General features: G+C 32.4%; 3 protein-coding genes across 4 annotated transcripts; 1 reads left to right on the plus strand and 2 right to left on the minus strand.

The window, feature by feature from the left end:
• Nucleotides 1-447: 447 nt before the first annotated feature.
• Nucleotides 448-4,812, minus strand: LOC105135288 (isocitrate dehydrogenase [NADP]-like). 2 transcript variants are annotated; one of them, XM_011040109.1, is made up of 17 exons: nt 4,605-4,812; nt 4,214-4,257; nt 3,997-4,106; nt 3,758-3,795; nt 3,569-3,646; nt 3,428-3,481; nt 3,249-3,350; nt 3,058-3,149; nt 2,867-2,970; nt 2,675-2,743; nt 2,472-2,587; nt 2,263-2,297; nt 1,729-1,871; nt 1,504-1,626; nt 1,333-1,400; nt 597-892; nt 448-530 (listed from the first exon to the last, which is right to left on the minus strand). In XM_011040109.1, exons 1-16 carry the CDS (start codon nt 4,651-4,653, stop codon nt 867-869), a joined length of 1,251 nt encoding a protein of 416 aa, XP_011038411.1. In that variant the 5' UTR covers nt 4,654-4,812; the 3' UTR covers nt 448-530; nt 597-866. The 2 variants fall into 2 exon arrangements, with proteins under 2 accessions (XP_011038411.1, XP_011038412.1); XM_011040110.1 differs by lacking the exon at nt 448-530 and having other exon boundaries at nt 667-892; nt 1,311-1,400.
• An 8,193-nt stretch (nt 4,813-13,005) lies between these two features.
• LOC105135289 (homeobox-leucine zipper protein HDG11-like) lies at nt 13,006-17,219 on the plus strand. Its single transcript, XM_011040111.1, has 10 exons — nt 13,006-13,172; nt 13,799-13,916; nt 14,013-14,204; nt 14,337-14,795; nt 14,894-14,995; nt 15,082-15,285; nt 15,856-16,030; nt 16,117-16,385; nt 16,492-16,581; nt 16,725-17,219. The coding sequence occupies exons 1-10, from the start codon at nt 13,045-13,047 to the stop codon at nt 17,118-17,120; spliced, it is 2,133 nt and encodes a 710-aa protein (XP_011038413.1). The 5' UTR covers nt 13,006-13,044; the 3' UTR covers nt 17,121-17,219.
• A 986-nt stretch (nt 17,220-18,205) lies between these two features.
• On the minus strand, nt 18,206-24,170 carry LOC105135290 (UTP--glucose-1-phosphate uridylyltransferase). The gene is made up of 21 exons (XM_011040112.1): nt 24,009-24,170; nt 23,843-23,890; nt 23,499-23,590; nt 23,319-23,409; nt 23,042-23,102; nt 22,890-22,967; nt 22,747-22,797; nt 22,592-22,665; nt 21,675-21,747; nt 21,534-21,591; nt 21,357-21,403; nt 21,213-21,278; nt 20,702-20,734; nt 20,271-20,323; nt 20,126-20,201; nt 19,972-20,028; nt 19,803-19,886; nt 19,623-19,721; nt 19,439-19,543; nt 18,574-18,645; nt 18,206-18,482 (listed from the first exon to the last, which is right to left on the minus strand). The coding sequence occupies exons 1-21, from the start codon at nt 24,071-24,073 to the stop codon at nt 18,456-18,458; spliced, it is 1,410 nt and encodes a 469-aa protein (XP_011038414.1). The 5' UTR covers nt 24,074-24,170; the 3' UTR covers nt 18,206-18,455.
• Nucleotides 24,171-27,619: the final 3,449 nt, after the last annotated feature.

The following is a 27,619-nucleotide window of genomic DNA, read 5'->3' on the forward strand; positions in this document are numbered from 1 at the left end:
AAATTATTTTAATATGATAATATTAAAATAATTAAAAATACATTATTTTAATATATTTTTAAATCAAAAACTTTAAAAAACAACTATTCAAAAATTTATTTTAACATATTTTAAAAAAAAATTAAAAACAACCATCTCCTTCACTCCAGTGTCGGAGTGCCCTTCTCCTGCGAATGTGTTCTTCAACTAAGATTTTATATCCATCAAAGATTATAAAAGCCTTCAAATTAAACTAAAAGATTATAATTTAAAATTTGCTACATTTCCGAATTTATTTAGAATTTTTTTATTTTGATTTGAGATTAATATACTATTTTTCAAGTTTTGCTTAAAATCTTATTGTTTTTTCTTTATTTTTCAAGTTTCTTAGTTTGATTAGAGATTTAATTGAGGAATTGTAACCCTAGTAAAGAAACAAACCACATCAAAATCATTTATTTAATAACAAAAATATAAAGTGGGGTTATATAACAATTCTTATTTAATTTTAATTCTGTACTTTCGTCCACAGCATATTGGCCATGAGCGTCCTTATATAACAATTCTTATTTAATTTTAATTGTCCTTTCGTCCACAGCATATTGGCCATGAGTGTCCTTTTCTTGTTTTCCTTCCGAGAGATCAAGAAGAAAAAAGCAGCCCTAAACGCAAGTAAGCAGAGAATAGGATCAAAAACACGTTATAGTAAGTTGCTGGCAAAAAAGAGTCAAATTGAAATGATATGAAGCTGAATCAAACAAGAGATCGATGAGAGGAAAAATAAAGCTGAGTTGATTAAATTCATGAATTCTCTAATCATCCCCTTTCTTCCTTCTTTCTCCTCTCCTTTATTTGTTTCCGATAAGAAGCTCGAATCAAGCTTTACTTCACTGCTCACTTTGCCTACCAAGTCCTGTACACAACACCAAAGCGTCCTAAATCATTGAAAAGTCAAAGAATAAACATGAAATGCAGCAACTCTTGCTAACACTTTACTTGTCAGGGAGATACTAATATCCACTTCTCAGCTGAGGTCGGATTGCATCCATGAGTTACAGTAAACTACGGTGAAAGTTTGTGAGGTGCGGTAGGTTATGACATAACTTTTGCATTACACCTCCTAAAGAACAGGAAGCTAAAATCTGATGTTCTCTGGCAACTAGAGATTTGGCAGCACTCAAGTTGATGACAAAATTAATTATTCCAACGAGCCTATGTTCATTATCCTTTTTTAGCAAAGACACTCCAGCTTGATGAGCATTAAGGGCAATGAAGAAACCACAGCGTTAAAATCATTCTACTGTCAAGCCAAGTTGGTGAATATCACATACAATTATGCCTTGACAGAAAGCCTGGCTTTCAGCTCCTTGGCCACAGCATCAATGAACTCTTCGGTGTTGAGGTACTGGTCCCTGCTAACCCTGCATCACACACAAGAAGAATATTATACACGTAAACATCATATAAAGTAGAGAATGGACATTGATAACATTCAGAAAGCACTTTTATAATGATGGTGCTTACTTAGATCCATGGATAAGCAATGCGAGATCCTTGGTCATCTTGCCAGACTCCACAGCTCCAACGCAAGCTGCCTCTAGTTTCTCAGTGAAATCCAAGAGTTTAGCATTATCATCCAACTTAGCCCTGGACAAAAGAAAAATACGTTTCAATTCTTGACCACTGCTTCCAGCATGCTTAGATGCTTCAAGACCAATAGTATAGATTTGCAAAATCATAAATATATACCTGTGGGCAAGTCCTCTTGACCAAGCAAAAATAGAGGCAATACTGTTTGTGCTGGTTTCACCACCTTTCTGGTGAACCCTGTAATGCCGAGTAACTGTACCATGGGCTGCCTCGGCCTCTATGGTCTTTCCATCAGGGCATACCTGAAACATACAACTTTCAACAAAGTCAAAGATGAGCGCAAACAATATGTTAATCTCTTAGATGTTACTGCAATTTCTCTGTGCAAATCACTCCCTCCCACACTAGCAATAACCTATTTCTTGTAACTAAACATTAGTTAGATCATACACTTTGAACACGTTATTAACTGTTGCATGTGAAAATTAACAATGCTTAAAAACTGCTTCGACCAATGCTTTATGCATGTAAAAAGTAGTTTAAACAGAGAAAAGGAAGACAGTTTCATTAAAAGAAAGAGCATTACTCTGCTGCAGGAGTACAGGGAGAACACAGAGGGACAGAGACAACTATCAAAAATGAAACAATCGGCAACTGAAAAAATAATACAAGAAAGTAGGTCTACAATCATACCAATACAGAGGTCATCAAGCCAAGAGATCCGAAACCTGTAAAAATACAGCCAGATATCAGCACTGAACTCCATGCCCAGAACCAAATGCTACCAGGATGAATAATTAATATAGCAGCCAAATTCAATCCAAATTCTGATGGATAAGATAAGCACACTGTGAAAGTTTTGGTGCGATGAATATTCCAGGTGTTAACAGTGTTTCACATACCTTGTGCCAAGAAATCACTCTGCACATCCCCATCATAGTTTTTGCATGCCCATACATAACCTCCTTCACTCTTGAGAGCATATGCAACCATATCATCAATGAGTCGGTGTTCATACCTTACAATTCAACCATCCGAGTTATTAATAAATACAAATGCAGCCAAAAAAAACATCATTTCAAGCATAAGACACTAGGTCGCTCACCATATTCCTGCAGCCTCGTACTTTGATTTCCAGTTAGCCTCATAGACTTCTTGAAAGATATCCTTGAATCTTCATTTAATAGAACAAAAACTCGATGATATATCAGCTAAATAACCAAATGATAATGCAGGTAGGTTCAAGAAAGCCAAGTATAAAGTTCTAAAAGGTATACTAGTGATGAAAGTGCCATACCTTCCATCGTACTTCTTAAGGATAGTATTTTTTGTGCTGAGATAAAGTGGCCACTTCTTTTGGTAAGCAGTGTTCATAGAAGCTTCAGCAAAAGAACGGATGGACTGCATTTCAGGTTCAAGAATAAAAAAGAAAATTAGTTTTTCTGCATTTCAGTCATGACAATCATTAGAGAATTTGCAGAGCCGTACCTCATCAGTGTTATACATGGCCAATGCCACCCCACCAGCACCTGTAAAGTTGTAGACCTCCAACTCTGTCTTCTCATCCTGTCCTTCTGGCACTGCAGATTGAAAGATAAATGAGAAATGAGAAAAGACCAACAAATGGGAAATTAATCAGTACAATTCTGAAGAAAAGCTGAGTCGATAAAAAAGCTTACCAAACACTAGCTTGAGTTTGCCAGCTCCTTTGATGACTGCATCAGTTGCCCGATATTGATCACCAAAAGCATGTCTTCCGATGCAAATTGCCTTTGTCCAACCTGAGAACAGCAAAAATCATTAAAGCCCAGTCCACCACAGAAAGTGTTCAGCTGCTATATTAAGAAAATGGAAATACCTGGGACAAGGCGGGGAATGTTTTTGCAAATAATTGGTTCTCTGAAGACAGTACCTGCAGAAAACAATGATGTTATTGGAGCAAAATACGAAGGAATTTTTACATAGACACATAGCCTGCCTCAAGTGCAACTCCACTGACCGTTCAAAATGTTCCTAATTGTTCCGTTTGGACTCTTCCACATCTGCTTCAATTTAAACTCCTTGACACGAGCTTCATCTGTCAATTGCAAATTGAATATAAGATTTGTGTATGGATATTTTCGGAAAAAAATATTTCCATATGAGCCTAATATTCATTACGTTCACCCCAAGAGAAATGAATGCATACCTGGAGTAATAGTTGCACACTTGATTGCTACATTGTACCTAGATAGAGTTGAGTTTTAATAAAATTAGGCCCCAATACGATCAGAGCCATGTCAAACCTTCAATAGTTTAATACTAATAACCTATTATGTACACCAAAATACTCATGAATGTGAAAAGAAGGATCGATCAATGTTAGGAGCTTAAACATAACATTTTTTGATCTGAAGGAATTTATATAGAAATGTCCAAAACACTCACTTAAGAGTAGCTTCTGCGCTTTCAATAGTGACTTTATCATCAGTGGCATCGCGATGAGGAAGGCCAAGGTCAAAGTACTTGATATCCAAATCCAAAAATGGGAAAATAAGCTGTCATCATCACAACAAAAGCAGCATTACAAATTAAATCAATTAACTCAAACCTTCACCAACCAGCAATCCAAGATCATAAATGTACAAACAAATACTAAAATCACCTTTTCCTTTATTGATTGCCAGAAAACTCTGGTCATTTCATCTCCTGTGTCATCACAATAACAAACAAGCACAGCATGAGAACACAGAAAGAAAAGGACTGTCTTTGTGATCAACAAATGAAGATTCCAGTAAAACCTAGATCTCAAATACAGAGATCAATCAAACCCAGATTCAACATCAGATCCTAGCCATGCCCCCACCAACTTTTTTCGGACAAAGAAACTTAAAGATCCAAACTTTCATGAATCTCCAAAAGCAAGGATGCTCACTTCATAACACTACTAAATCACTAACAACCAATCCAAATCTAGACTTTCACTCGTCAAGAACAAAAAAAAAACAGATAAAACTGATTTGATCGTCAAATGAGCAAAGAAACAAAGGACTTACCATCCATTTCAACGATGGGGTTAGCAACCTTGATCTTTTCGAAAGCCATTTTTATGTTGTCTTGGTTTTTAAGGAAGCTCAGAGCTTTAAAGATTGAAACTTTTATGTTGTCTTTCTATCTTTCTTTCTCCTCCCTTAAATTGAGCAGAGAAGGAAAACGAGACGGAGAGCAGAGCAATGACAAGAGGAAGGAGGAACTGGTTTAAGGTATCTTCAACTGGGGAGTGTTTTGTCCTCCTAAACACTTTGACCTTGTATTTTGTTTGAATTACACATTTGGCCAACCTAACGTTCTCCACCAATATGGCAGGCAAAATATTATTCTATGTGAGGCTTCTTTTTGTTTTTGTTTTTGTTTTTTTTAAGGATAAAAAATAGATATCTTCAATGTATTAAACTGAAGTCACGGATCAGGTTAAATTAGATTTTTCAGTTAATAAAAATAATATTGTTTTAATTTTTTAAATTAAAAAATATTATTTATATTAAAAAAATCAGTTTTAACTGTATAATTAAGTCATATTGTATCATCTACTTTCAAACAATTTTTTTTAAACCTAATATAAGCTACGGGGTAAATTAATTAGCCAAGTTCATAATAGCTATAATATTCATTGATGTAATAAATATGTTCGGGAAACAAATTATTCCACAACTTAAATAATTATAATATGTTTTTACATTATTATTTTGAATTAAAATGGATCAAATATTAATATAAATCAATTTCTCTTATTCATTCACACAATATAAATTATTTGCTAAAGATTCATTATTTCTTCTTCAATGTATAAGATTTGATCCAAGAATGAAAAACAATCAACTACTTCCTATGTGTTGCTCATGAAGAACCCTATGATCTCACTTTCATATTTATTAGTTATTAAAATCAAAAGGTACATTATAAATTATGTGTCTAAGATAATACAAGCATTATCATCGCCGGCTAATGTGCTCATAATAGACATCAATAACGTTGAATGGAAGATAAAACCTTTTTGTCTTTGGTTTTATAATGTTTTTGTAATTCAATTATCATAATTATTCTTGGTAAATTATCTTATTAATTGATTTTTTTGACCATCTTGAGTTGAATTTTTCAACCTCCCGATGTCATTTCTATCGAGCACCGTTTACTTTGTTCTAAATTTCATGTCTCGTGGTAGGTGGGAGTGGAAACTAAATAAAGTCTTGGAGCACAGAAACAAAAGGTGACAACGATATGACAATTATGGCAAACATAAATTCTTTTTTCTTTTTGTTTTGTCAGTTTGAGGATCAGATTATATGATAGCAACACCATCTATCTAATACCCATGCTCGAGAATTGTTTCGTTATTATATCATTGAAAAAAATGATAGATTTTTTTTTTGATTTTTTGTTCTTGGTTTTTTTTCTATACTTTTAATTCTTATTTTAAAAAAATCTTCTTTCTTTCTTGTTTTAATTTTTTTTTTTTGCATTAACTTTGATATCAAAGCTTTGAATTTTTAATTATTTTTATAATTAAATGACTTATTAGGGCTTGTGAAAGTCTTTAAAATGATCATTAGAAACAATTGATTCAGAGAAAAAAAAAATTTCTTTTTTAATTCTTTTTTTTTGGTTTTTTTTTCTTTTCTTTTAATTCTTAGTTTATTTTAAGCTCTTTTTTCCTACTTTTATTTTTTATTCATTGTTTGGCATTAACTTTGATATCAAAGCTTTGAATTTTTAATTATTTTTATAATTAAATGACTTATTAGGGCTTGTGAAAGTCTTTAAAATGATCATTAGAAACAATTGATTCAGAGAAAAAAAAAATTTCTTTTTTAATTCTTTTTTTTTTGGTTTTTTTTCTTCTTTTCTTTTAATTCTTAGTTTATTTTAAGCTCTTTTTTCCTACTTTTATTTTTTATTCATTGTTTGGCATTAACTTTGATATAAGAACTTTGAGTTTTTAATTATTCTTACAATTATATAATCTATGAGGACTTGTGAAAATTTCTAGGTTGAAAATGACAAAAAAAATTTTTTCTTGAATTCTCTTTTCTTCCTAGTTTTTTTTTACTTTTAATTTTTAACTTTTTTATAAAAAAAGTTATTTCTTTCTTGCTTTAATATTTTTTTTTGTTCATTATTCCGTGTTAAATTAAATTATATAGAAGAGATAAAAAAAATAAAAAAGTGTCTTTCATTTTAAAATCATCTCATGACAAATTTTTTATATACATTTTTATCTCTATCTCAACAATTAAATATATTTGTATTTTATGTTACAGAACACTATAAATATTTAACTAATTTGTACTTTTTGGCAAAGTAAAAGATTTGAAAAAAAAAATTTTGGATTAAAATTGTATATTAACACAAGAAAATAATATTACAGCTATTTTTTAACCGAATTTTTTTTTATAACTCAAATCTTAATAAAAAAAAATCACGTCTTGATATTTTCCACGAAATCAAGATCTTCTTCTACTTTTCACGTGTGAATTGAACTAATTCGTCCTGTAAATTCCTCATCATTATTAGACCAAACAAAACCCAAAACCACAATCTTTTTGAACTAGCTTGAGATAGTGAAAAGAATAATGTTTATAAAGATTAAAAAAAGTTAATAGAGATTTTATATTTGAACGGCAACGTGGTCCATTATGCCAAAAAAATAAATTAATAATATGAATATCATTTTTTTTACAATAGCTTATACATTTATTAGAAATAAGTCTTATTTTCTAGCAATCTTAATAATACATTAAAAGGAAGAGCTTGAAACTTTACGTTGGTAAAGCTATTGGATATCAAGAAATGAAGAAAACATATCCATGCACATAATAATGGGATTAAGAATTCCAAATTAAGGATTAAATCCAAGATTATAAAACAAAAAATAAAAATAAAGAGAGAAGAAATCAAACATTTTAAGCTACGAAATAAAGAAATAGATGAGGTTCTTTCTTATTATTATTATTATTATTAGAAAGCATGGTACCATATTGTAATAATAGTGTTAATGATGGGCAGTATTGTTTGGGTGGTGCAGGCCTACCAGGCTATTCCACCTAACACGATGACAAAGCCCCCATCCGAAAAATTGGACTCTCAGGTGAGATGTATTGGAGGATATGTCTGAGTCACGAATAAAAATCAAATTAAATATCTTTTGTTCCAATAAATAAATAAATCCTTGTCTTCTTTTGCAGCTTATCCAAACTATGCATATTTTTTTCCCACGTCTACCGTGAGAAGCCCACTTAGTTCACGTCTCTTTTTTTTTTTCTTTATCATTGAATCAATTCTAAATAATTATTGATGAAATAATGATGCATTTTAAAACAAATATCTTAATATGAAGAATCTTATAATCATAGGGAGATATTAAAAATAATTTTTCAAAAAAATAAAAAAAAAACTTCATGAAGAATCTTATAATCATAGGGAGATATCAAAAATACTTTTCAAAAAAATATAAAAAAAATTAATAATACTGAATAAAATCATTTTCTTTAGATAAAAAAATTAGAAAATCCTAATAATACTAAATAAAATTCCTAAATTGAGTAAGAAAAAAAAAGCTTGTCATCAAGTTTAATTTATTCTTGTTTCAATCTTGTATTGTCTAATCAAGACTTTAATAGCTTTTTTTTTCCTTGCTTCATGGGTATAATAAATTTTAAATATCAGCCCCAGTCCCTTCATGTTAAATTATATATGAGAAACATTAAAAAACTATTTATCTTTTATAGGTTTTTAGAGTAATGAATTGCAAAGTTGAGTTTTCTTTTATAAACATATGTTATATCCATATAATTCTTGAACAAATATATATATTATGATAATAAAAAAATTATAATTAAAATGATCAACAAAACCTAAATCAATAATTTTATTTTGTTGAGTATTTTTGTGCTATCTTTACCCTCAAACTTTTAGTTTGTCATTGATAATATTATTGTTGCTATTATTATCATTATTTATATCATAATTAACATTAAAATTATTATCAAAATAAATATTATAAATTGATTTAACATATGTTGATAAAAAAAATTCAACGTTTCGGATACAAGTACCTTTTTATTAAAGATCCTTCGAGCTTTTTTTGGAAGTATAACATGGGTTATTTCAGTGTTATAATGCTTGGTACTCAAACATTGGCTTGAAGCATTTTTTTTATCTCTTCTTACCCTGAAAAAATAGAGATATCATGCGTACATGAACTGATAACCATCTTTCGGCTAACCTAGCCTTCTCTGTTCCTCAGGATCAATAAGGGGTAGCACAAGAATAATCACCTGTTGTACATGGACTACGTCTTTTGATCTGATTTTAGACCCTGACTTATTCTCCGTGAACAAACTTTGCGGAGGAATCCTTAAGTTTTTGGAGCATTGGATTCTCTCCGATATTTGAGTTACTCATGAAGACGTCTATCGATCACCAAAGGTCATATTTTCTTCTACCTCGTGAAGTCAATTGAAATCTATAGGAGTTCTAGTAAAAATCTAAATTGTAGTGGTAATCATCTCAAATACGAGAATGTCTTCTCCGATTGCGCTCTAATAGGAGTTCTCACATCAACATGTAGACTATCTTAGTAGATCTTAATCCATCAAAAGACGGGCAACTCTGCAATCTACTTTTGCAAATCATCAATCATCAATTATTGAATATAATTCTGCAATCTACTTTTGCAAATCATCAATTATTGAATATAGTGTTTTTAGGGCAAACCCTCCTCATCTAGAAACCATCCTCCCCCTCCCCCTCCATGAACATGTCTAATTGTATGTAATGTTTTTGGAACAAGACTTCCTTCGTAAGAAATCACCCTTCATCATAAACATGTCATCTACGACCTCTAGCTATGGCAATCAAACAGCTCAACATAAAACCACATGAAAAGTTGCGATTTGATACCATTTACTGCAGTTGAAAACAAAAGATAATGAGGCTTTTTATTATTTAAAATCCTTAAACATCAAGAATATCATCATAATTATGGAGAGACATCTAGAATATTTAAATTTTATTAGTTAAAAGGTTATTGTAATTATTTATATAAAAGAAACTAAAAAACTTTAATAATACTAATACCTTAAAAGAAAATAAAATATATAAATTTTTATCTTTTGAATTATTATCCAAAACTAAATGTTTGCACATTCTTTGTTTTTCCAATAAAAAAACAATAAAATTACCGAAATGATTGAACTTCAATTCTATTTAATAGAACTATAGCCAAACGTTGATGTATGGACGACTAGCTAGGTTTTTTTTTTTTGTGTTGGATAGAATTTGTTTTTTTTTTTTTTTTTTTTTGTGTTGGATAGAATTGCATGCATGAAGGGAAGGTGCAGGTGGGGTGATCTTGTGCTGTGGGCTGAGACCTGATCAGAGCTCTTGCAATGGTAAGAAAGAAGGGAGATGCTACTAAGAATTTATCTATCAAGGAATATATTTTATATTCTTCGTGTCATAATAGCCTGAATACCACATAAAATAAAATAAAAAGAACTCTATCTAACATTAAAAAACAAAAGTTTTATTGTATTTTATAAAGTAAAATATTAAATCAAAAAATATGAATGTTAGAAAAAACAATTTGAAGTAAAAGTTAATACACACACTTCTAACTTTTTTTTCTAGTTTTGTCATCCATTTTTTACTTCTTTTATTTAGTTTTTAAAATTTGTTTTAATTTATTCTTCAATATTCTATTAATTTTAAATTGATTTTTGAAATTTATTTCGACTTGCTTTTTATAAAATTATCACATTCTCAAATAAATATTCTGATAATTAATTAGCTTTTAATTTTACAAACATCTATTTTTATTATCATATCATTAAGTAAAAAATAATTTTTTTAAAAAAGTTATTAAACCTAATGAAATCCATGATCCAAATCATTAGTTTAACTGGTTAAATCACAAAACTCAAGTCAATCCAATATGTGTCCTCATTTTAATATTAAAAAAATATTATCTTGATTTTTTAAAATAAAAAAAAATATTTTTATTAGTTTTTTTTATTGATTTTGAACCTGCCAAGTCGACTAATTCACTCAGGACAACTTTCGTATTGGTTAATTTTAAACTCGGGCTAAATAAACAGTCAGATTGAGAGATTTCAAGAATGATCTGCTGAGTTGGGCCCCTTTTTTTTCCTTTTCTTTTGTTTTTAAATTTCATCTTTTATTTTTTTTTCAAATGAATATTTTTTTAATTTTATCCTTTAATATTTAGTTGATTTTGTATTGGTCTTCATAATTTGTTTCAAATTGCTTTCTACGAGATTATCATAATTTCAAATAAATGTTACGGTATTTGATTGCTGCTTAATTTTGCACGTCTATTCTTGCTATTATATTATTAAGTAAAAATAATTGTTTTTAAAATAAAGTTACTAAACTCAATGAAATCCATGATACATGTCATAAGTTTTATAAGTTAAGTTGTAAAATTCGAGTCGATTTAATATGTTATCATCTCGATATTTTAAAAAATAATATCCCCTTAAATTTTTTAAAAGTCAAAACATGTTTTTTATATGTATTTTAGATTGTTTTAAAACTTATCAAGTCAAATAAATTATATCAAAGTATACTTCGTGTGAGTTAATTTTAAATTCAAATTAAATAATGAATTAAATCTAAAAATTTTAATGTTGACTTATTAGATCAGGTTTAATAATAATATTGCTAAATAATTCCTTATAATCATAAAATAAATTTATATTTAAAGAAATTTTAATTTAACTCGCAATATGTACTATATATATATATATATATATTAAATGAACTAGAAGCTTTTACATTTCAAATTTTAATTAATAGTAATTTTTTAAAAGGTTTAAATCAAGGAAAATATAATTATCTAGAGAACAAAACTAGTTGCATTTTGAGCACCTAATAATACCTATTTGTTGCATTAATATTATGGAAACGTATTAAAATTCAATAAATTTGGATACGATAAAACCCAACATCAATATACTAAATTTGTTAAATGATTGGCATTACCTAGTGTTCATTGCACAGTAAATAAGGCCAGCATGGCACAAAATCTTGAACAGACAAAACAAATAGTGCTACTCCAAATCCAAACCCGTCAAGAAGGCTGTGCAATCCATAACCTGCTGCATTTGATTTTTCAATGATCAATCTCTTGCATTTAAAAAAGATTAAAGAACTCACAAAAAAATCCTATAAAAGTAGGAATAACGTCGATTATTCAAGATTCAAATTTGATTTACTTTATAAAAATACAGATATTAATAATTTCTATGAAATGGTTTTATGAGATTCAATCAATTGTCTCGATGGTGAAATATGTATACTGAAAATTTTAAATCCATGTAAAAAATATTTCAATGATTATTTTTAATACTCAGTAATCTATTTTGATATCCTATTAAACAAATAAAATTTATCATCAATTTCTTAATTTATCAAATTTTTAACACTGTGTTTAAAAAATGTTTTTAAAAAAATTTAAATTTTTTCACATTAAATTAATATATTTTTAATATTTTTAAATTATTTTAATGTGCTGATCTTAAAAATAATTTTTAAAAATAAAAAAATATTATTAACATATTTTTCTACGAAAAAAACACTTTAAAAAATAACCATAATATTCACAACTCCAAACACGCTAACCCCCTTCATGATTTGAAATTATGGTTGTATTGTTTTTATTATACAATGTATTTTTAAATTTTAAATTTTAAATTTTTTTGATATATTTTAATATACTGAAATTAAAAATAAAAAAATATTATTTGATGTATTTTTAAAAAATAATATCTACCACACAAGTTGTTTATATGGTTAAACCTACTTTTTAAATTATTTTTTCTCTTAAAAAAATATTAAATTAATGTTTTATTAAGCATTTATCATGGTTTCTATCTTTGTATAGATGTCAAAAAAATTATAAAGAAAAACATCATTTGAATGTATTTTTAATTTAAAAATATTTTTAAAAATAATTCTAAACTGCATTAAAAAAAAAACAAATAATGAAATTCTAGTGCTTAGGTCAACTAAAATAGATAGAGTTGGAAAAATATATATATTTTTAAAAAAGGTTATGGATACAAGCCATTTGTATCCATATCAATCCCATATATGGTAGCTTTTCATGCAAAGCATATCTCAGAAAACCACGAATTTTGCTGACCAGCACATTGCTTTTTTCCCTGTAACGTGTAATGTAGTTCATGGCCAGAAGATTTTTTTCGTTTTTCACAAAAATAATATACCTAAAACAGTAGAAACCCAAGAATCAGATATCTCTCTTTATAGGGCTGGTTTGGTGTTCATTTTCTGTCCTTGTTTGGAATCCAATTGTTGGGCTATATATGCGAAGTATCTGATTTATAATCACAGAGTGCTCATTGTATCACTAGCCTGAGTTGTAGTGATAATATTTTTTGAGAGTGGGATAAAAAAATGGAGCTTCAAATGGGAAACAATGGAGGTGCTTCTGGTGATGAACATTATGAAGATTTTAACTCTGGAAATAAGGGAAAGAAGGCTTACCATCGCCATACTTGTCAACAGATTCTGCAGCTTGAAAAGTATCACAAAATTATCACTGAATTTATCTTATCAAGAACTATATTTTATGTTCTTGAGATACGATAGGTTTGATTTCTAGTTTTTCCATCCATTTTTTACGACTTCGGGGCTTTTGTTGATGTTCATGAGCAAATCCTTGTATATATTTTCATGTTCTTTTTTTCTGGTGTTTCTCTCTTGGTTTACTCTTTTTGGTAAGGGCTTTATTAGGCTTAATTTGCCTTCGAATAGTAGTTGGTATAGATATATAGTCTTGCAAAGGCATAGTTGAGTGGCTTTTGGACTAAGTCATTTCACTTGACATCTATAATGGATCTATTTTATTTATCAGTGAATGGAAGCGGATTTTTCCATCATTTCCCCATTTCAGATAGGTGGCGGTGTTAATACATTCATTTCTGTCTTGATTAAGTCAATTTTCCTATGTGTTTGGCCCTTAATGTGTTGTTCGGCTTGTTTGCTTCCTTAATTAATTAATTACTTGGCTTAGTTAATTACTAAATGTCAGGATTTGTACATGCATCTTGTAAGAATATTTGGTGTTTCTTCAGAAAGTCCTTCCTTCCCCCACCCCTTTATCTTCCGTGTGTTGAAAATAATCTGTGTTTTTGTTGGTCTGACGAAGATTTTTCAAGGAATGTCCACATCCGAATGAAAAACAGCGGCGTCAGTTGAGTAGGGAACTAGGCCTGGAGGCTAAACAGATCAAGTTCTGGTTTCAAAACAGAAGGACGCAGGCAAAGGTACTCGTGATTTCTTAGTCAAAGCTTCTGTGTTTGAATAAATTGTACCCCTTAATGATAGAGCAATGCTCTTGTACCTTCTGATCCATCTCGCAGGCGCAAAGTGAACGATCAGATAATTCAGTTCTTCGGACAGAAAATGAGAGGATTCATTGTGAAAATCTTGCGATCAGAGAGGCAATGAAAAACGTGATTTGCCCAGCTTGTGGAGGCCCCCCTTTCGGAGAAGAAGAATGCCAACTTAATTTGCAGAAACTGAGGCAGGAAAATGATAGATTGAGAGAAGAGGCTAGTTTGGATTTTTTTTTCAATAGTCCTTTTGTAATATCACCTCATACTTCTTAATGATACATATAGGTTCTTATCTCCAGAGTTTTAAGGATTTAGTTTTGGTGATGATTACTTATGATTGTTGTGCAGCATGAAAAAGTATCCATCCTTCTTGCCAAGTTTATTGGAAAACCGAAGTCACAGATTGATTTGTTGACGTCTGACGCTGGATCTTCACAGGGAGAACTGCCAACATTTGTCCAGAATCAAAGGATGGGAAACCCTGGCATTGATTTGGAACGGAATCCAGGATCGGACATTAGTCATTTGGCATATAGACTTGAAGGAATTCCAGATATGGAAAATGCACTCATGGCTGAGACTGCTGCCGGCGCAATGGATGAGTTGATAGGACTTTTGCGAGTAAATGAGCCTTTTTGGATCAAGTCTCCATCTGATGGAAGATTCGTCCTTGAGCGGCTCATTTATGAGAGAATTTACCCCAGGGCCGCTCACTTCATAAGTTGCAATGCTCGTGTCGAATCATCCAAGGATTCGGCAACAGTGACCATGCCTGGAATGGACTTGGTTGACATGTTCTTGGATCCTGTTAGTGCTCAATATTGGCTGTTAGTTTCCATCCTGTAAAATCAGATAATATTTTGCTAAAGAGGAAACAAGTTTAACTATATGCTTTGATTTTACAGAACAAATGGGTGGATCTCTTCCCGACAATTGTCACCGAAGCAAGAACAATTCAGGTACTTGAAGCTGGAACAGTAGGGAACCGTCATGGTTCGTTGCAGATGGTATGTTAAGTTGCTAATTATTCCTAGCATTCCTTAAATTTTGTTAAAGCATGAGTTATGTATTGATTTGAAGAGGTTAAATGCAGATGTATGAACAAATGCACATACTATCACCCTTGGTTCCGCCTAGGGAATTTTACTTCCTTCGCCTGTGTCAGCAACTTGAACCTGGGCAATGGGTGATAGCAGATGTATCTTATGACTACTTGAAAGAAAGCGGATCCCCTTCCTGCGCTTGGCGGCTTCCTTCTGGATGCATGATCCAAGACATGCCTAATGGATGTTCCAAGGTGATTAGTACCTGCATATCTGTATCAGAAATTTTGAAATGAATGAGCAAGCAGCACTTCTGAGAACTGCTTGTCCTAGATCAAGCAGATTAGGGCTGATTCCTGATGAGCTTTACAATCATCGAATGATACCAATTCTGATGAATAACGAGGAAGCGCAGTTGTCAGTTAATCAATGAACTATGAAATGAATGGAGCCTAGCATCTCTATCCTTTTTTAACAGAATATTTGAACTCTTTTTCTACCACAACACGACACGATTTGATTAACGGCTGCATTTAGTGTAATGATCATATCAATAAATGAGCATGACTATTCTAAATCAAGCATATCTGCAGAACCTCATTAATATGATACCAACTTTTTCATCACTGGCAAATATCATATATGATCTTTTACTGTCATAAGCAGGCATTTGTATGCGTCTCCATGAGCTACCAATGATGACTCAAAAATTGTGTGCCTAATTTAGCATGGAATCGTTATCATAGCATTATATCTTAACTTATCTGACAATATTTTACTGGATCCCGTGCGAGACTAATTTCTTATTGCTCAAACTTTGATAGATAATATGGGTAGAACATGTGGAAGCGAATGACAGGATTCAAACCCACCGCCTGTACCGAGATCTCATATGTGGTAGTTATGCTTATGGGGCAGAAAGATGGATTGCTAGTCTCCAGAGGATTTGTGAGAGGCTCGCTTTCTCTACAGCTGTGCCTCCACGAGAACTCGGAGGAGGTAACAATAATCAGTTTTTGGCCTTTCCTTTTCTCTTATTCCCAATCTTTGCAATATTGCTGCTTTAACATCTTCCATTTGCTCAGTGGTCACTTCCCATGAGGGTAGAAAGAGCATAGTAAACCTAGCCCACAGGATGGTGAAGATTTTCTCTTCAAGTTTGGGTATGTCAGGAAAACTGGATTTCCGTCAATTGTCTGAAGGGAACAATAGTGGAGTTCGGGTGGCTATTTGTAAGAATGCAGAACAAGGCCAGCCGATTGGCACAGTTGTTAGTGCTGCTACTTCTTTTTGGCTTCCACTCTCACCTCAGAACGTGTTTAACTTCTTTAAGGCCGAGAAATCGCGAACTCAGGTTTACAAATGGTTCATTCTGTGATCAATAGATACGTACATGTTTTGCACATTCAGATGTTTACAGAAATGGAAAAATTAGCATTTCCTTCCATTGTCTTCAACAGTGGGATATTCTGTCGAATGGCAATCCTGTGCGTGAGATTTCACACATTTCCAATGGGGCTGATCCAGGGAACTGCATATCCATTATTCGCGTAATTTCTCATCCTTTCTCTCCTATTCTGGTGTGTAGAAAATAGCTGATATTCCTAATATGACAATTTCTTGATTCATTCTCAGAAAGTTTATCAACGCAAGTTTACCGATTTTTTTTTTTCTTTCTATCAAATTAAAACAGCCTTTCATTCCTGCTGAGAACAACATGCTGATACTGCAAGAGAGCTGCACAGACTCCTCGGTATCAATGGTAGTATACGCTCCAGTAGGCATTCCAGCCATGAACGTGGCGATAAGCGGTGAAGACTCATCAATCATTCCCATACTTCCATCAGGTTTTGTAATATCTGGCGACGGCCGTATGGACACGAGAGGGAACAACTCTAGTTTCACCAGTTATACTGGGTCAAACTCAGGAGGTTCACTCCTTACAATAGCCTTCCAAATTCTGGTCTCTGGCCCTAATTCCTCATCCTCCGCAGAATTCAACATGGAATCTGTGGCAACAGTGAATACCCTCATCAGCACCACTGTTCTGAAAATTAAATCTGCTTTTAATTGCTCAGATTTCGATTGAGCTTTGGTGATGCTGTGGATAAGACTTCTGTTATTTATGATATGATCTCTGCCTGGGAACTGAAACATAAAAAATAATCAGCTGCTACTTTTCCATAACTTTTGGCTGTCAACTCATCAGTTGTTTCGAAACATTTTATCTCTAGGATGATGGTCTTGCATTCAACAGTGGGATATTTGATTTTGCTTGTTTATATATATTTCAAGCTATGTTGTTGTAGCTAACTGATGAGAACTAAGGATTTACGCACTTTCCATTGCTTCATTGTATTACTTGGTCGTCAATGAAGCTCAGCTGAACTTCCTTGAGAGAGAGGAAATCACCGCTGATGGAGTCAATATTTGTGCTTTCAGAACAAAAAATAAAATAAAATAAGAAAATATATTTTCTTATTCTGTTTTTTCTTCATCTTTTATGTCGTAAAATAGGAATTATGTCATTGAGTATTAAAAAAAATCAAAAAGAAAAACACGTCATCCTCGCCAATAAAAAACAGCATCGCGGGACCTCCTTTGTTTTTATTTTTTTTATTTTTGATTATTTTCTAAAAAATTAATTAATACATTTTTTATGTATTTTTTTACTCTGCCAAGAAATGCATGCCCCCCTTTGTTTTATTATTTTTTAAAGAATTAATACCCTCTTTTATATATATATATATACTTTGCATTAATTTTTTTTATCTAAATTTAAATTAATACCCTCTCTTTCTATGACATCACGAGGCTACAATAAAAATCATTTTCAAAATCTTTTCTAAAAAATTAATTAATACATTTTTATGTATTTTTCACCCTGCCAAGCAATGCATGCCCCTTGTTTTATTATTTTTTAAAGAATTAATACCCTCTTTTATATATATATATATACTTTGCATTAATTTTTTTTATCTAAATTTAAATTAATACCCTCTCTTTCTATGATATCACGAGGCTACAATAAAAATCATTTTCAAAATCCAGCTCGTCTCAATCTCAAGATCTCCTCAGATCTCTTGCTGGAAATAGAAATGGAAATACCAGGTCTTGACGCCGACCACAGTTTCCATGAGGTAATAAAAAATGCAGATACTTGTAAACCTTTAATATCCGAAAAAAGTGATGGATAATTGAACCAAAAATTGGACCATACAGTTCCAATATTCATATGTATCAGTTTACACCCTCGGGTATTTTATAAGTTAGGATTACAATGCTGCTGCGACATAATTTCAAAATTCAGACACACTGCAAACTGAACTCATCTCTTATTGTTCTACCAATCTAAAGGAGATTTGCAACATGAACACAAGGCTGTGCAGAGTTTTTCTTCGACACAGTTGCGCCAAGCAACTTCTTAGAGGTCCTCCGGGCCATTGATTTCCTGGGCAGAAAAACAAAAAAATGATGACTCCATAGTGAGTCACTGTAAAGTATGTTTAATTGCAATAAGTTACGTAGGTTTAGTAACGTACCTTGTTTTGAAGAACAGCTCCATCTGGTATTTCCAATTTCACACCAGGTTTTGCCAAGATACTCACTTTCCCCTACAGAGGTGAGAGCAGAATTTCAAGTCAGTTGTGAAGGCTTCTACCAAAGAAAGACAAAGGGAGCAAAGCGATGATTACAGGTCACATATTACAGACAAAGGAAGTAAAATAAGTTGGCGGCAATTCCTTGAAAGTCAATGCAAGGGCAGGTGTAGAGCTCAGTGGTCACTAACATGCCAGTATACGGTCAAAAACTGTCATCTATTATCAAAACACTTCAAAAACAATGCTAAGTGAAGAGTCCCTTAATAGTTTTCGTAGCATGATCAGAACAGGATAAAAAAGGTCTTTAGCAAGAGGTTGGGAGTGTCGTGAGTAAACAGAATTGGGATCAGACACCAGAGAACTTTTGAAAGCAAGGGCTGACATCTCTTGAAAGCAGCAACCTCAGACAATTTCAATGGGAAAGTTAATCTCCAAATTTTCCCTCATATGAAACGACCTTCATGGAACTACAACAGTTTAACGACCTTTTTTTAAACACTAATCGGTTGCTTGTATCATGACATAAGTATATCAAAGATATAACCACCTTACAAATTATATCATTTTCACCAACAACATTATACTAGAATAAGGATAAACATTCAAGTTAGTCAAGTTCAAAACACTTGCAACTACATCTGCTAATTTTATTTAGAGAAAACACATACCAATGGTACACACACACATATATGGTGGGAGGCACATGATTAAAGAATGAACATCAGAAAAGTAAAAAAAAAAGAAAAAGGGCACATGATTAAAGAATGAACATCAGAAAGTAAAAAAAAAACAGAACATGTAATACCTTGAGAGTAATACCAGCACCAAACCATACATCACCGGCCACCTTTAGACTATCAAGCTCAATAATGCTAGGGATCGATTTAAATCGGCTCAAGAAGTTGGTAACCTGCCAAAGAGGGCAAAAAATCGATATGACAAAAAACAATAATAGAACTCCTAAGAATAATTATAAAATAATGTTTTACCTTCTTATACTCTGGTCCCAGATCAATAGAAGGATTTGCAGGAATTGTTCGAGCTGGATTTCGGATGACAAAACCATCAACTAAAGTGTAAAGATCAGACTGCAAAAGAGGCAACCAAATGAGTTAAACAAGTCTAACACTTCACCGAGATCCGATGACAGCAACAGAAAAGAAAGCAACCTGAACAAGAAGCAGATCTGAAGTTGCCTTCACTGGAAGGAATCGAGAACGAGGTACATTTATACCAATTGCATGATCAAAAAACTGGTAGACAAGAGAAGAAGAATAATATCAGAATTGCAATTTCAACATTAAAGCTTGATGGAAAATCATTTTGAGTAGCAAGTACCTTAATTGCTGCTCCAGCTGCAGTTTCTAGCTGAAGTACTTTGACTCCATCCACTTCCTGAAAGTGAGATCAACATTATTATAATTAGCTGTTCTAAACTCGTCATTCTGCAAACAAAGAAACAGTAGATGAAAGGAAAGAAATGACAATATACCTTTGGGTTTGGAATGATCTCCATCTTAAGTGCATCAGCTTCCACAAGCCTTTTAATTGCCTTCAAGTTCACCCACCTGTTATAGCATATATTGTTAATAGTCTATCAAAGTATCATTACTGCATTGATGGCAAGGTTGACTTACAAGTTGTTTGTATTGAAAATTTTGAACTTCTCGATTGACTTGAACTCATTAACCTGTTTCAAACAAAATCAATTGGGCATGAACTCATTGAAGATATTCTCCAAAAATATTTAAAGCTCTGCTAATTCCATTTCCATCAAGGCACACTGCTTCACAAATGCCAGATGGATTTAAGGAAATGGATAAATCAGTTTCGATTACAGAAATGCTGCCAGCCTCAAAGTGGGCAAATCTCCCTGTTCACCAGTGCCATTTACCTTGACACAGTATGCTAGCACCTCAATAGTGTCCCTTGCCTTTATCTAAAGGCTACTGATCTACAAAATGTATATATGGCTAAAAGGCACTGCCAGCTATCCATTATAGAGATAGGACAGGGAAATTTAAAGGAACAAATTTTCTAAAAATGGAAGAATCGGAGCATGTCTTACATGCTGATCAGGGACCTGAGCAATTTCCAGGAGCTGCATCACATAATCAAAGAGAAAAACATTAGTTGGTGCCAGAAGCCATCTTTTTCTTCCTCTTTTCTATGGTGGGTTTGATTTAAGGGGGCAAAAGGAGAGACTTGAGGGCTGTTAGAGCCTTAGAGGGAATAAAGTGAATGGCTGCATTACATGTAATGCTGTCTGTTTTTATATGAAAAGAAAGCTCATCATGATTGCATTCCCAAAGAAAGGAACAAACATGGCATGAACAAAACGAATATGTAACCTCAAAACTGAAATTTAGGGTGAACAAGAAAAAACAAGACAAAAATGTCAGATAGGATAAATGAAACCACTTCCAAGGTCAACATAATCAAGTCATTTGCAAGTTAAGCAAGTGCAATTTAGCATAATTTATGCAAGGGTCTTATTGGAATTTTATCCACTTTTGTTGGACTGCTGAACTCGAGGCAGGAAAGCAATGAGTTGTAAACACTAAGTGAGAGGTGTGTACCTGAACCTTCCCTTCATAAGAGATGAGAGTACCGCCCTTCACATCAGCCAGGGTTTTGGGTGTCACCTGCAGAAGCACAAATACAAGAAAAAAAATTCTGAATCCATAAATTCATCAAAACTGGCTGCATTCATCTTTCTGTACCTCCATGCAGTATTCATTCTTGTTTCTGATCAGATGATTTAAGATTTCTGTAGCGTTAAGTCAAGGATATAGCAAGCTAAAACCCTGAAGTCGAAGGTTACAATGAAACTAGAACAGATTGTTACAAAACTAAAACCCTGAAGTCGAAGGTTACAATGGGAACCAAAATCAGGATACTCAAATCAACAACAGCACCGAGGTTGTCTGAGTTGGCAACAAACACATACTCTTTACCCTGCAAGGTAACATGTAGGGATAAGAAGAATTTAACAGACCAGCATTACAAGGATAAAGCAAAAGCTGTATCACAACTCCAACCTGCGACAATAAAGCATCAAGTTTGCCACTGTTCTTTAGGGATGGGAACACATCACCATGTCCAGGAGGATACCTTCACATGAGAGAACACCAGTAAAAACAATTTTTTAGAACAAGCAAGACGACTAATATTTATTAAGAATTCTCGATAAATTAGACCATTCACTCAAACCAATTCCATGCATTATGCCATCCCAACTATTGTATAGGTTTTATTTTGCCTTCATTTCTGAATTATAAGAATTTGCTCATGGGGGATCACACTGAAGAAGTTTTTTTTTTCTCTTTCGAGGTGAGCAACCTTGATCGGATACTATCTGCTAGCAAAAGCTTTGAGAGTAACAGCTAACATCATAGATGTGCTAACATTTATCATGCTGTACATTGTCTTCCAATTGAGATATACCTTCATTCACCGGCCGATGATCCACAAACTCCACTAACTAAGCTAGGTTACATTCATCACTAAGTTTCCAATAAACAGATGATGTCATAATAGGTAAACCTCATCACGTATCACTAGAAAAGCTTATATAAAACTCAAGAAGTAAAGAGTGAAATTGACCAATGGAGCTTCACAAATTCATAGCACCAAGTTAATGGAGGAGTTTTCAATTACTTTCTTAAATGGAATTCAAAAGGAATCAAGCTCTACCCAAGTTTTACAGCAGAGAGGCCTCCGTTGCTAAATATATTATGATTACAGAGGGGAAAAGGCATTTCAGTGCTTTTTATTGGCAAATGTATGTGTACAGCTAGATAAAAAATCACTTCAGTTCTCAAACAGGTGGTTTATCTATCATGTCCACAGTGCATCTGTTAGAACATATAAAGATGGCACATGGAAAACAGTAAAATTGAGAGACTGATAGAGCATTGCACTTCAGATGCTATCATACAGGAATCAGAAACCATACCATCCGTCCTTGTCAGTATGTCCCTTGGAAGGCAATGGAACAAAATCATCAACAACCAGACGAGGGTACTGGCTCTGTGTAAATTTGTGATTTCAAATTTTCAGCAAAGTGAAAAGTGAATCTCAAAGAACTGATCAAGCAGTAGTATTACAAACCTGATTAAAAGTGTGAATCTCAATATTTGAGTTCGAGTACTTCTCAATAATCTAAGTTGGACAAAAGAGTAGGTTAGTGTACAAGTAAAGTCTAACAAGGAAAAAACACGTATAGCAGGGGAAAAAAAGCAAGGATAGAGCACCTTCTGTGTATCATCATGAGTGTTGAATGAGTTCATTAGAAGCAAGGGAACACTGCACCCATATTTCTTATTAAGATTCTGCAGCAATCAAAACATTTAGTTTCATGTAACCAAAATCAAATCAAAGCACAACAGAAATAACAAAAACTAACCTCAATCTGGATGACAATAAGGTCAAGAAATGTCAATCCATTACGAACTTCAATGACAGACCTGCAAAATACAACAACATAAATCAAGCTCATCATCATCTACCTCTCCAAAACATCCGTTCTGCCCCGCAAACAAAAGGGCAGTTCTATTCAACACAGACAACAACAAGCCCACAGTGGGGCCCGTCAATCTGAAAGTTTCCACTTTTTTTCCTTGCAGTGATTTGATCAACAAACTAAAATGCATTGTCCAAATCAAAGCGAATGTTATACATACTTGGGACCAGTGCATCCCATTGTAGTCCCCAAACCTCCATTAAGCTTCAAAACAACAAGCTTGTCCAAAAGCTTCTTTGTTTCATCCGGATCTGCAACAAATTCAAACCACTTTAAGTAATTACCACACAAATTCAGCTCTAAAAAAAATCCAAAATAAACTTGGATCATTATTGATTACCCTCCGGAGTTGGCGCCAAGGTATCATAAGGAACCACTACTTCATCAGTAGGTGTCTGAATCTTACTCCACTCAACTTGCTGCGCTTCCCCACTTTTACCACACAAATTCCCAACAATTAATAACAATAATTCAATAAATTTCAAATCCCAGATCTCATATCATCTAACCAAAAAACAAATCCACCCAGACCCAAAATAAATAAATAAATAAAATTGATCACATTGAACACGCTAATACATCACAATTATCAAAGACAACTCAAAAAAATCTTCTTTTTTTTCATTTTCAAGCAACAAAACAGAACAAAACAAATTTAAAAATAACGGAAGAAAAATGAATGACCTGAGATAGCGAGAAACGAGGTTGACGAATCCAGTTTTCTCACTCTCGCTGCAAGAAAACACGCAATTCAGATTAGAGAATCGAAAAACGGATCTCTTAATTCATCAATCCATAAAAGAAATGTGATTACCTTGATTATCAACTGAAATGGAGGGAAGAAGAGTACCTGATTTGACTGAGATTAGCAACAGCTGATTTGAGCTGAGAGATCTTGGCTGTGTCAGTAGCCATTGTTGATTGATTTGAGCTTAAGAAGCTACAGGTAAAGGCTTGATTCTATAACTGAAGAGAAATTAAGAATGTTTGAGAGGAAAGGTGATTTGAAGAATGGGAAGGGTGCCTGGATAAATAAGTAGTGATAGTGTTTTTTATAAACCTAAATTAGTCCCTAAATTTGTACTAATATCTCAATTGAGTCTTTTTTTCTTACAAGTATTGATTTTTATGTTTTCTTTGAAGTGCAGCCATTTATTGCATAAATTATGCACATTGTAATGGAAAATATTAATACAAACTGTTGAGTGACCGAATGAGAGATGTGTTTGTTGCTAGGAATTTATTGGTGATTTTTTATTTTGGGACTCAATTGAAAACAGTTATATAAGTTTAGGGACTGAATTAGGATTCTTTTCAATCATCTTCCCACCAGAACCAAATCATATGTTTTCGTTTTTGGAGTGAATGAAATGTAAAGCTAATTTAAAGATTCTTATTATTCATCAAATAAAAAAAAAATTATGTTCGAAGCAAACCAAACTAAATCCTTATTTAATCTGATTTTCAAGAAAATCATCCATATTTCTTTTAAATTTTAACCGATCAAATTAACTATCTTCAGACTTCACGACAAGCTATATATATGCTCGATATATTCACAAGAAAATACTTTATTTTATTTTTAAGGTATGGTGCATGGAGAGGGCAGAAAACAGAGGTTTTTGGAATATTTTTATTATTAGATAACAAGATTTGGGAGGGAGTGAATGATGACAAGAGTAAGAGACAGGGAAATTTTGTCTGTGGAATTTGGATCAAATAAAATTGTGAGAGGTAAGGAAGGAGTGTGGAGTGGTGCATGATGCATGAAGGAGTGATGGATTTTGGTGGGCAACAGGCGATGGTTTTGGAACAGGCAAGAAATAAGGGTCAATTTGTTCGAGATTGAAAGAAGAGAATATGCTGGCGAATATGACGTTTTTTGCCCCTTTTAGCCCACAGAGATAGCACTGAAACAAGTGGGAGGGAGAAGATGGAGGTGACGCCTTCTTCACGCAAGGGTTTGAACAAGCCCTCCACTACACGTACGTTTTCGCAAGCGTTTCCTGCATTGTTTTGAAACTTTTAGCTCGAGTTAGAAAAATAAATTAATTTAATAAAAAAACATGAGTTAATCCAGTAATAAAGTTACTTTCATCAAGACCTAATTATGAATTTGTTGATTTTTATTGAAAAAAATTAACTAAAACAATATTATTTTGATTTTAAAACAATAATTTTATGAGCTAGATTTGATAAATTATTTATTGTTTTAATTTAAGTTTCAATTAAGAGATATCGAAACAAACTTTGGTTCTATTAGTTATTAAATCTAGGGGGAAATGCTAAAATGATTGCAATTTGAGAGGGTTGGCAATGAGTCAACGATGTATCTCACCAAATAAAAATATTAAAATCAGAACTTTGCTCTTCATGAGTCCATGGTACAAGAGCCCAAGAGATAAATTAAAGAGACATTACATTGACTCCCTGAAAGGACAAGTCATTATAAAAAAAAATAAAAAAAATTGATGTTTAACCATCACAGCTATTAAATTCAATCATATTTGGTATGTGGATCCAACTCGGTTGAAACTATAAAAGTAAAAATTTTAAAAAACAAAAAAACAAAACAACATAATGTATAGGAAAGTGCAAAGACAACCTAAGTTCGGTGAAATTTGGGTTTCAGTTGTTCGATGGGATGTCTTTCTTGCAAGTGAATGACTGCTTTATTAAGAGATCTAAACAGGAGACAATTTCCCTTGTTGCTGTTTGGTGTATACAAATCAAAGCTCAAACCAATTTTCAGAAGGTTGCATGGCAATTTGATCCATGGATTTCACACCAATAACCCTTTGTGAGTCACAAAGAAGAGGAAACCTTCTCGTCTTCTCCGTTTCACTTGTAGGATTGAAGGGTGGAGAATGCTTTTCAGTTTTCAATACTTCTTTTCTCGACATGAACTTGGCCCTGACGATCTACATATATATATACAGGATTTCAAGGCAGGTGTTTTTATTGTTCAGAGGGCTGAAAATAGATCCCTGAGCCGATATATTCTTCGCATCAAGCCTCATTAGGCTGTACAAGTTACATATTTTACAATTTCAGTGATTTTAAAAGTGTAATTTAATTGTTTTTAAAGTATTTTTTATTTAAAATATATTAAAATAATTTTTTATTTTAAAAAAATTATTTTTAATATCATCACATCTAAATAATCTAGAAATATCAAAAGATATTAATTTAAATTAAAAAATATATTTTTTAAATAAGCATAAGTTAATTCCCAAGTAAATTAAAGATAATAAAGAAATTATTTCATTGCAAACCATGTGTCTCCTCTTAAATGTTAAAACATAGAGAATTAAATGCAAAATAATATTTCGAGGGTTTATATTTTATCATTTTGTGTTGTTGGATTTGAAACCTTAATCCACTGTGGGACTAGGCTATGCACAGGCCACTCCTAGTGTCTCGATCGAGTCTCAAGTCTTAACTCTCGAACTTTTTTGTTAGATTTTGTTTTGGGATTTCAGTGTTTCAATATTCAATTAATTAATGTATGTATATAAAAGGCATTTTCAACACTAATTGATATATAAATAAATGCTCGTTGATTAATGGATTCATAAATCTTGTTGAATTACCCTAACGATACGGATGATGTACTTATAATCGTTTACAAAAACACTTAGTATAATATCTTTTATGTTTTAAATGCTTTTATTGTTAGAAACAACCTAATTCAAGTTGATTTAAGTTAATTTAACATTATTTTATTTTAAGATTTATTTAAAAAAATTTAAATAGCTGAAATAATTTAAAAAATAAATAAATTGAATTTTAATTAGATCAATTACATTAATTATAAGTTGATCTTTTTAATTAAGCTCAGAACATGGATCAAATAAATCAAATTTCAGCTAACTTGCTAAACCAAACTAAGTTTAAATTGATGTACATGTGTCACATATACCAACACAAAGCCTAAGAAAAGGGGAAGATACAATGGAGCAATTTAAGCAGGAGGAGGTGTCACCTAGCATGGGGGAAGAATTCAATCAACATTGAAATGAGAGGCTAAGATCTTTCTCTAAGATATTCCTCTCTTATATATTCCTTCTCCATCCAATGCCAAAAAATATTTATTACTGGTTCCATGCACAATGCTTCTGCCATGTTAGCCATCATCACTATTCTGGTCTTGATTTATCGACACCCCCTTTGCTTGGTTGGTTGGTTGGTTGGTGGTGTGCGTGGGTCATGTTTGGTCAACATCATGAATTTGTGGCTTACAGTGTTATCTCTTTGCTGTGATTGCCAAATTTTCAATTCTCCCTTTATTGAATCTTGACTTCCTTTTCTTATTTGGTATTATTATTATTGATTTCTTTTCTATATAAAATGAGCATCTTGATATCAATGTTTTGACTTTATTAACTACATATTAATTAGTTGCTCACATCTTATTTTAAAATCCTACAACTTCTTTTCATAGTTGGTATATTTCATGAT

This window comes from Populus euphratica, unplaced genomic scaffold (genome assembly GCF_000495115.2).
Source record: "Populus euphratica unplaced genomic scaffold, PopEup_1.0 scaffold72.1, whole genome shotgun sequence".
Taxonomy (NCBI): domain Eukaryota; kingdom Viridiplantae; phylum Streptophyta; class Magnoliopsida; order Malpighiales; family Salicaceae; genus Populus; species Populus euphratica.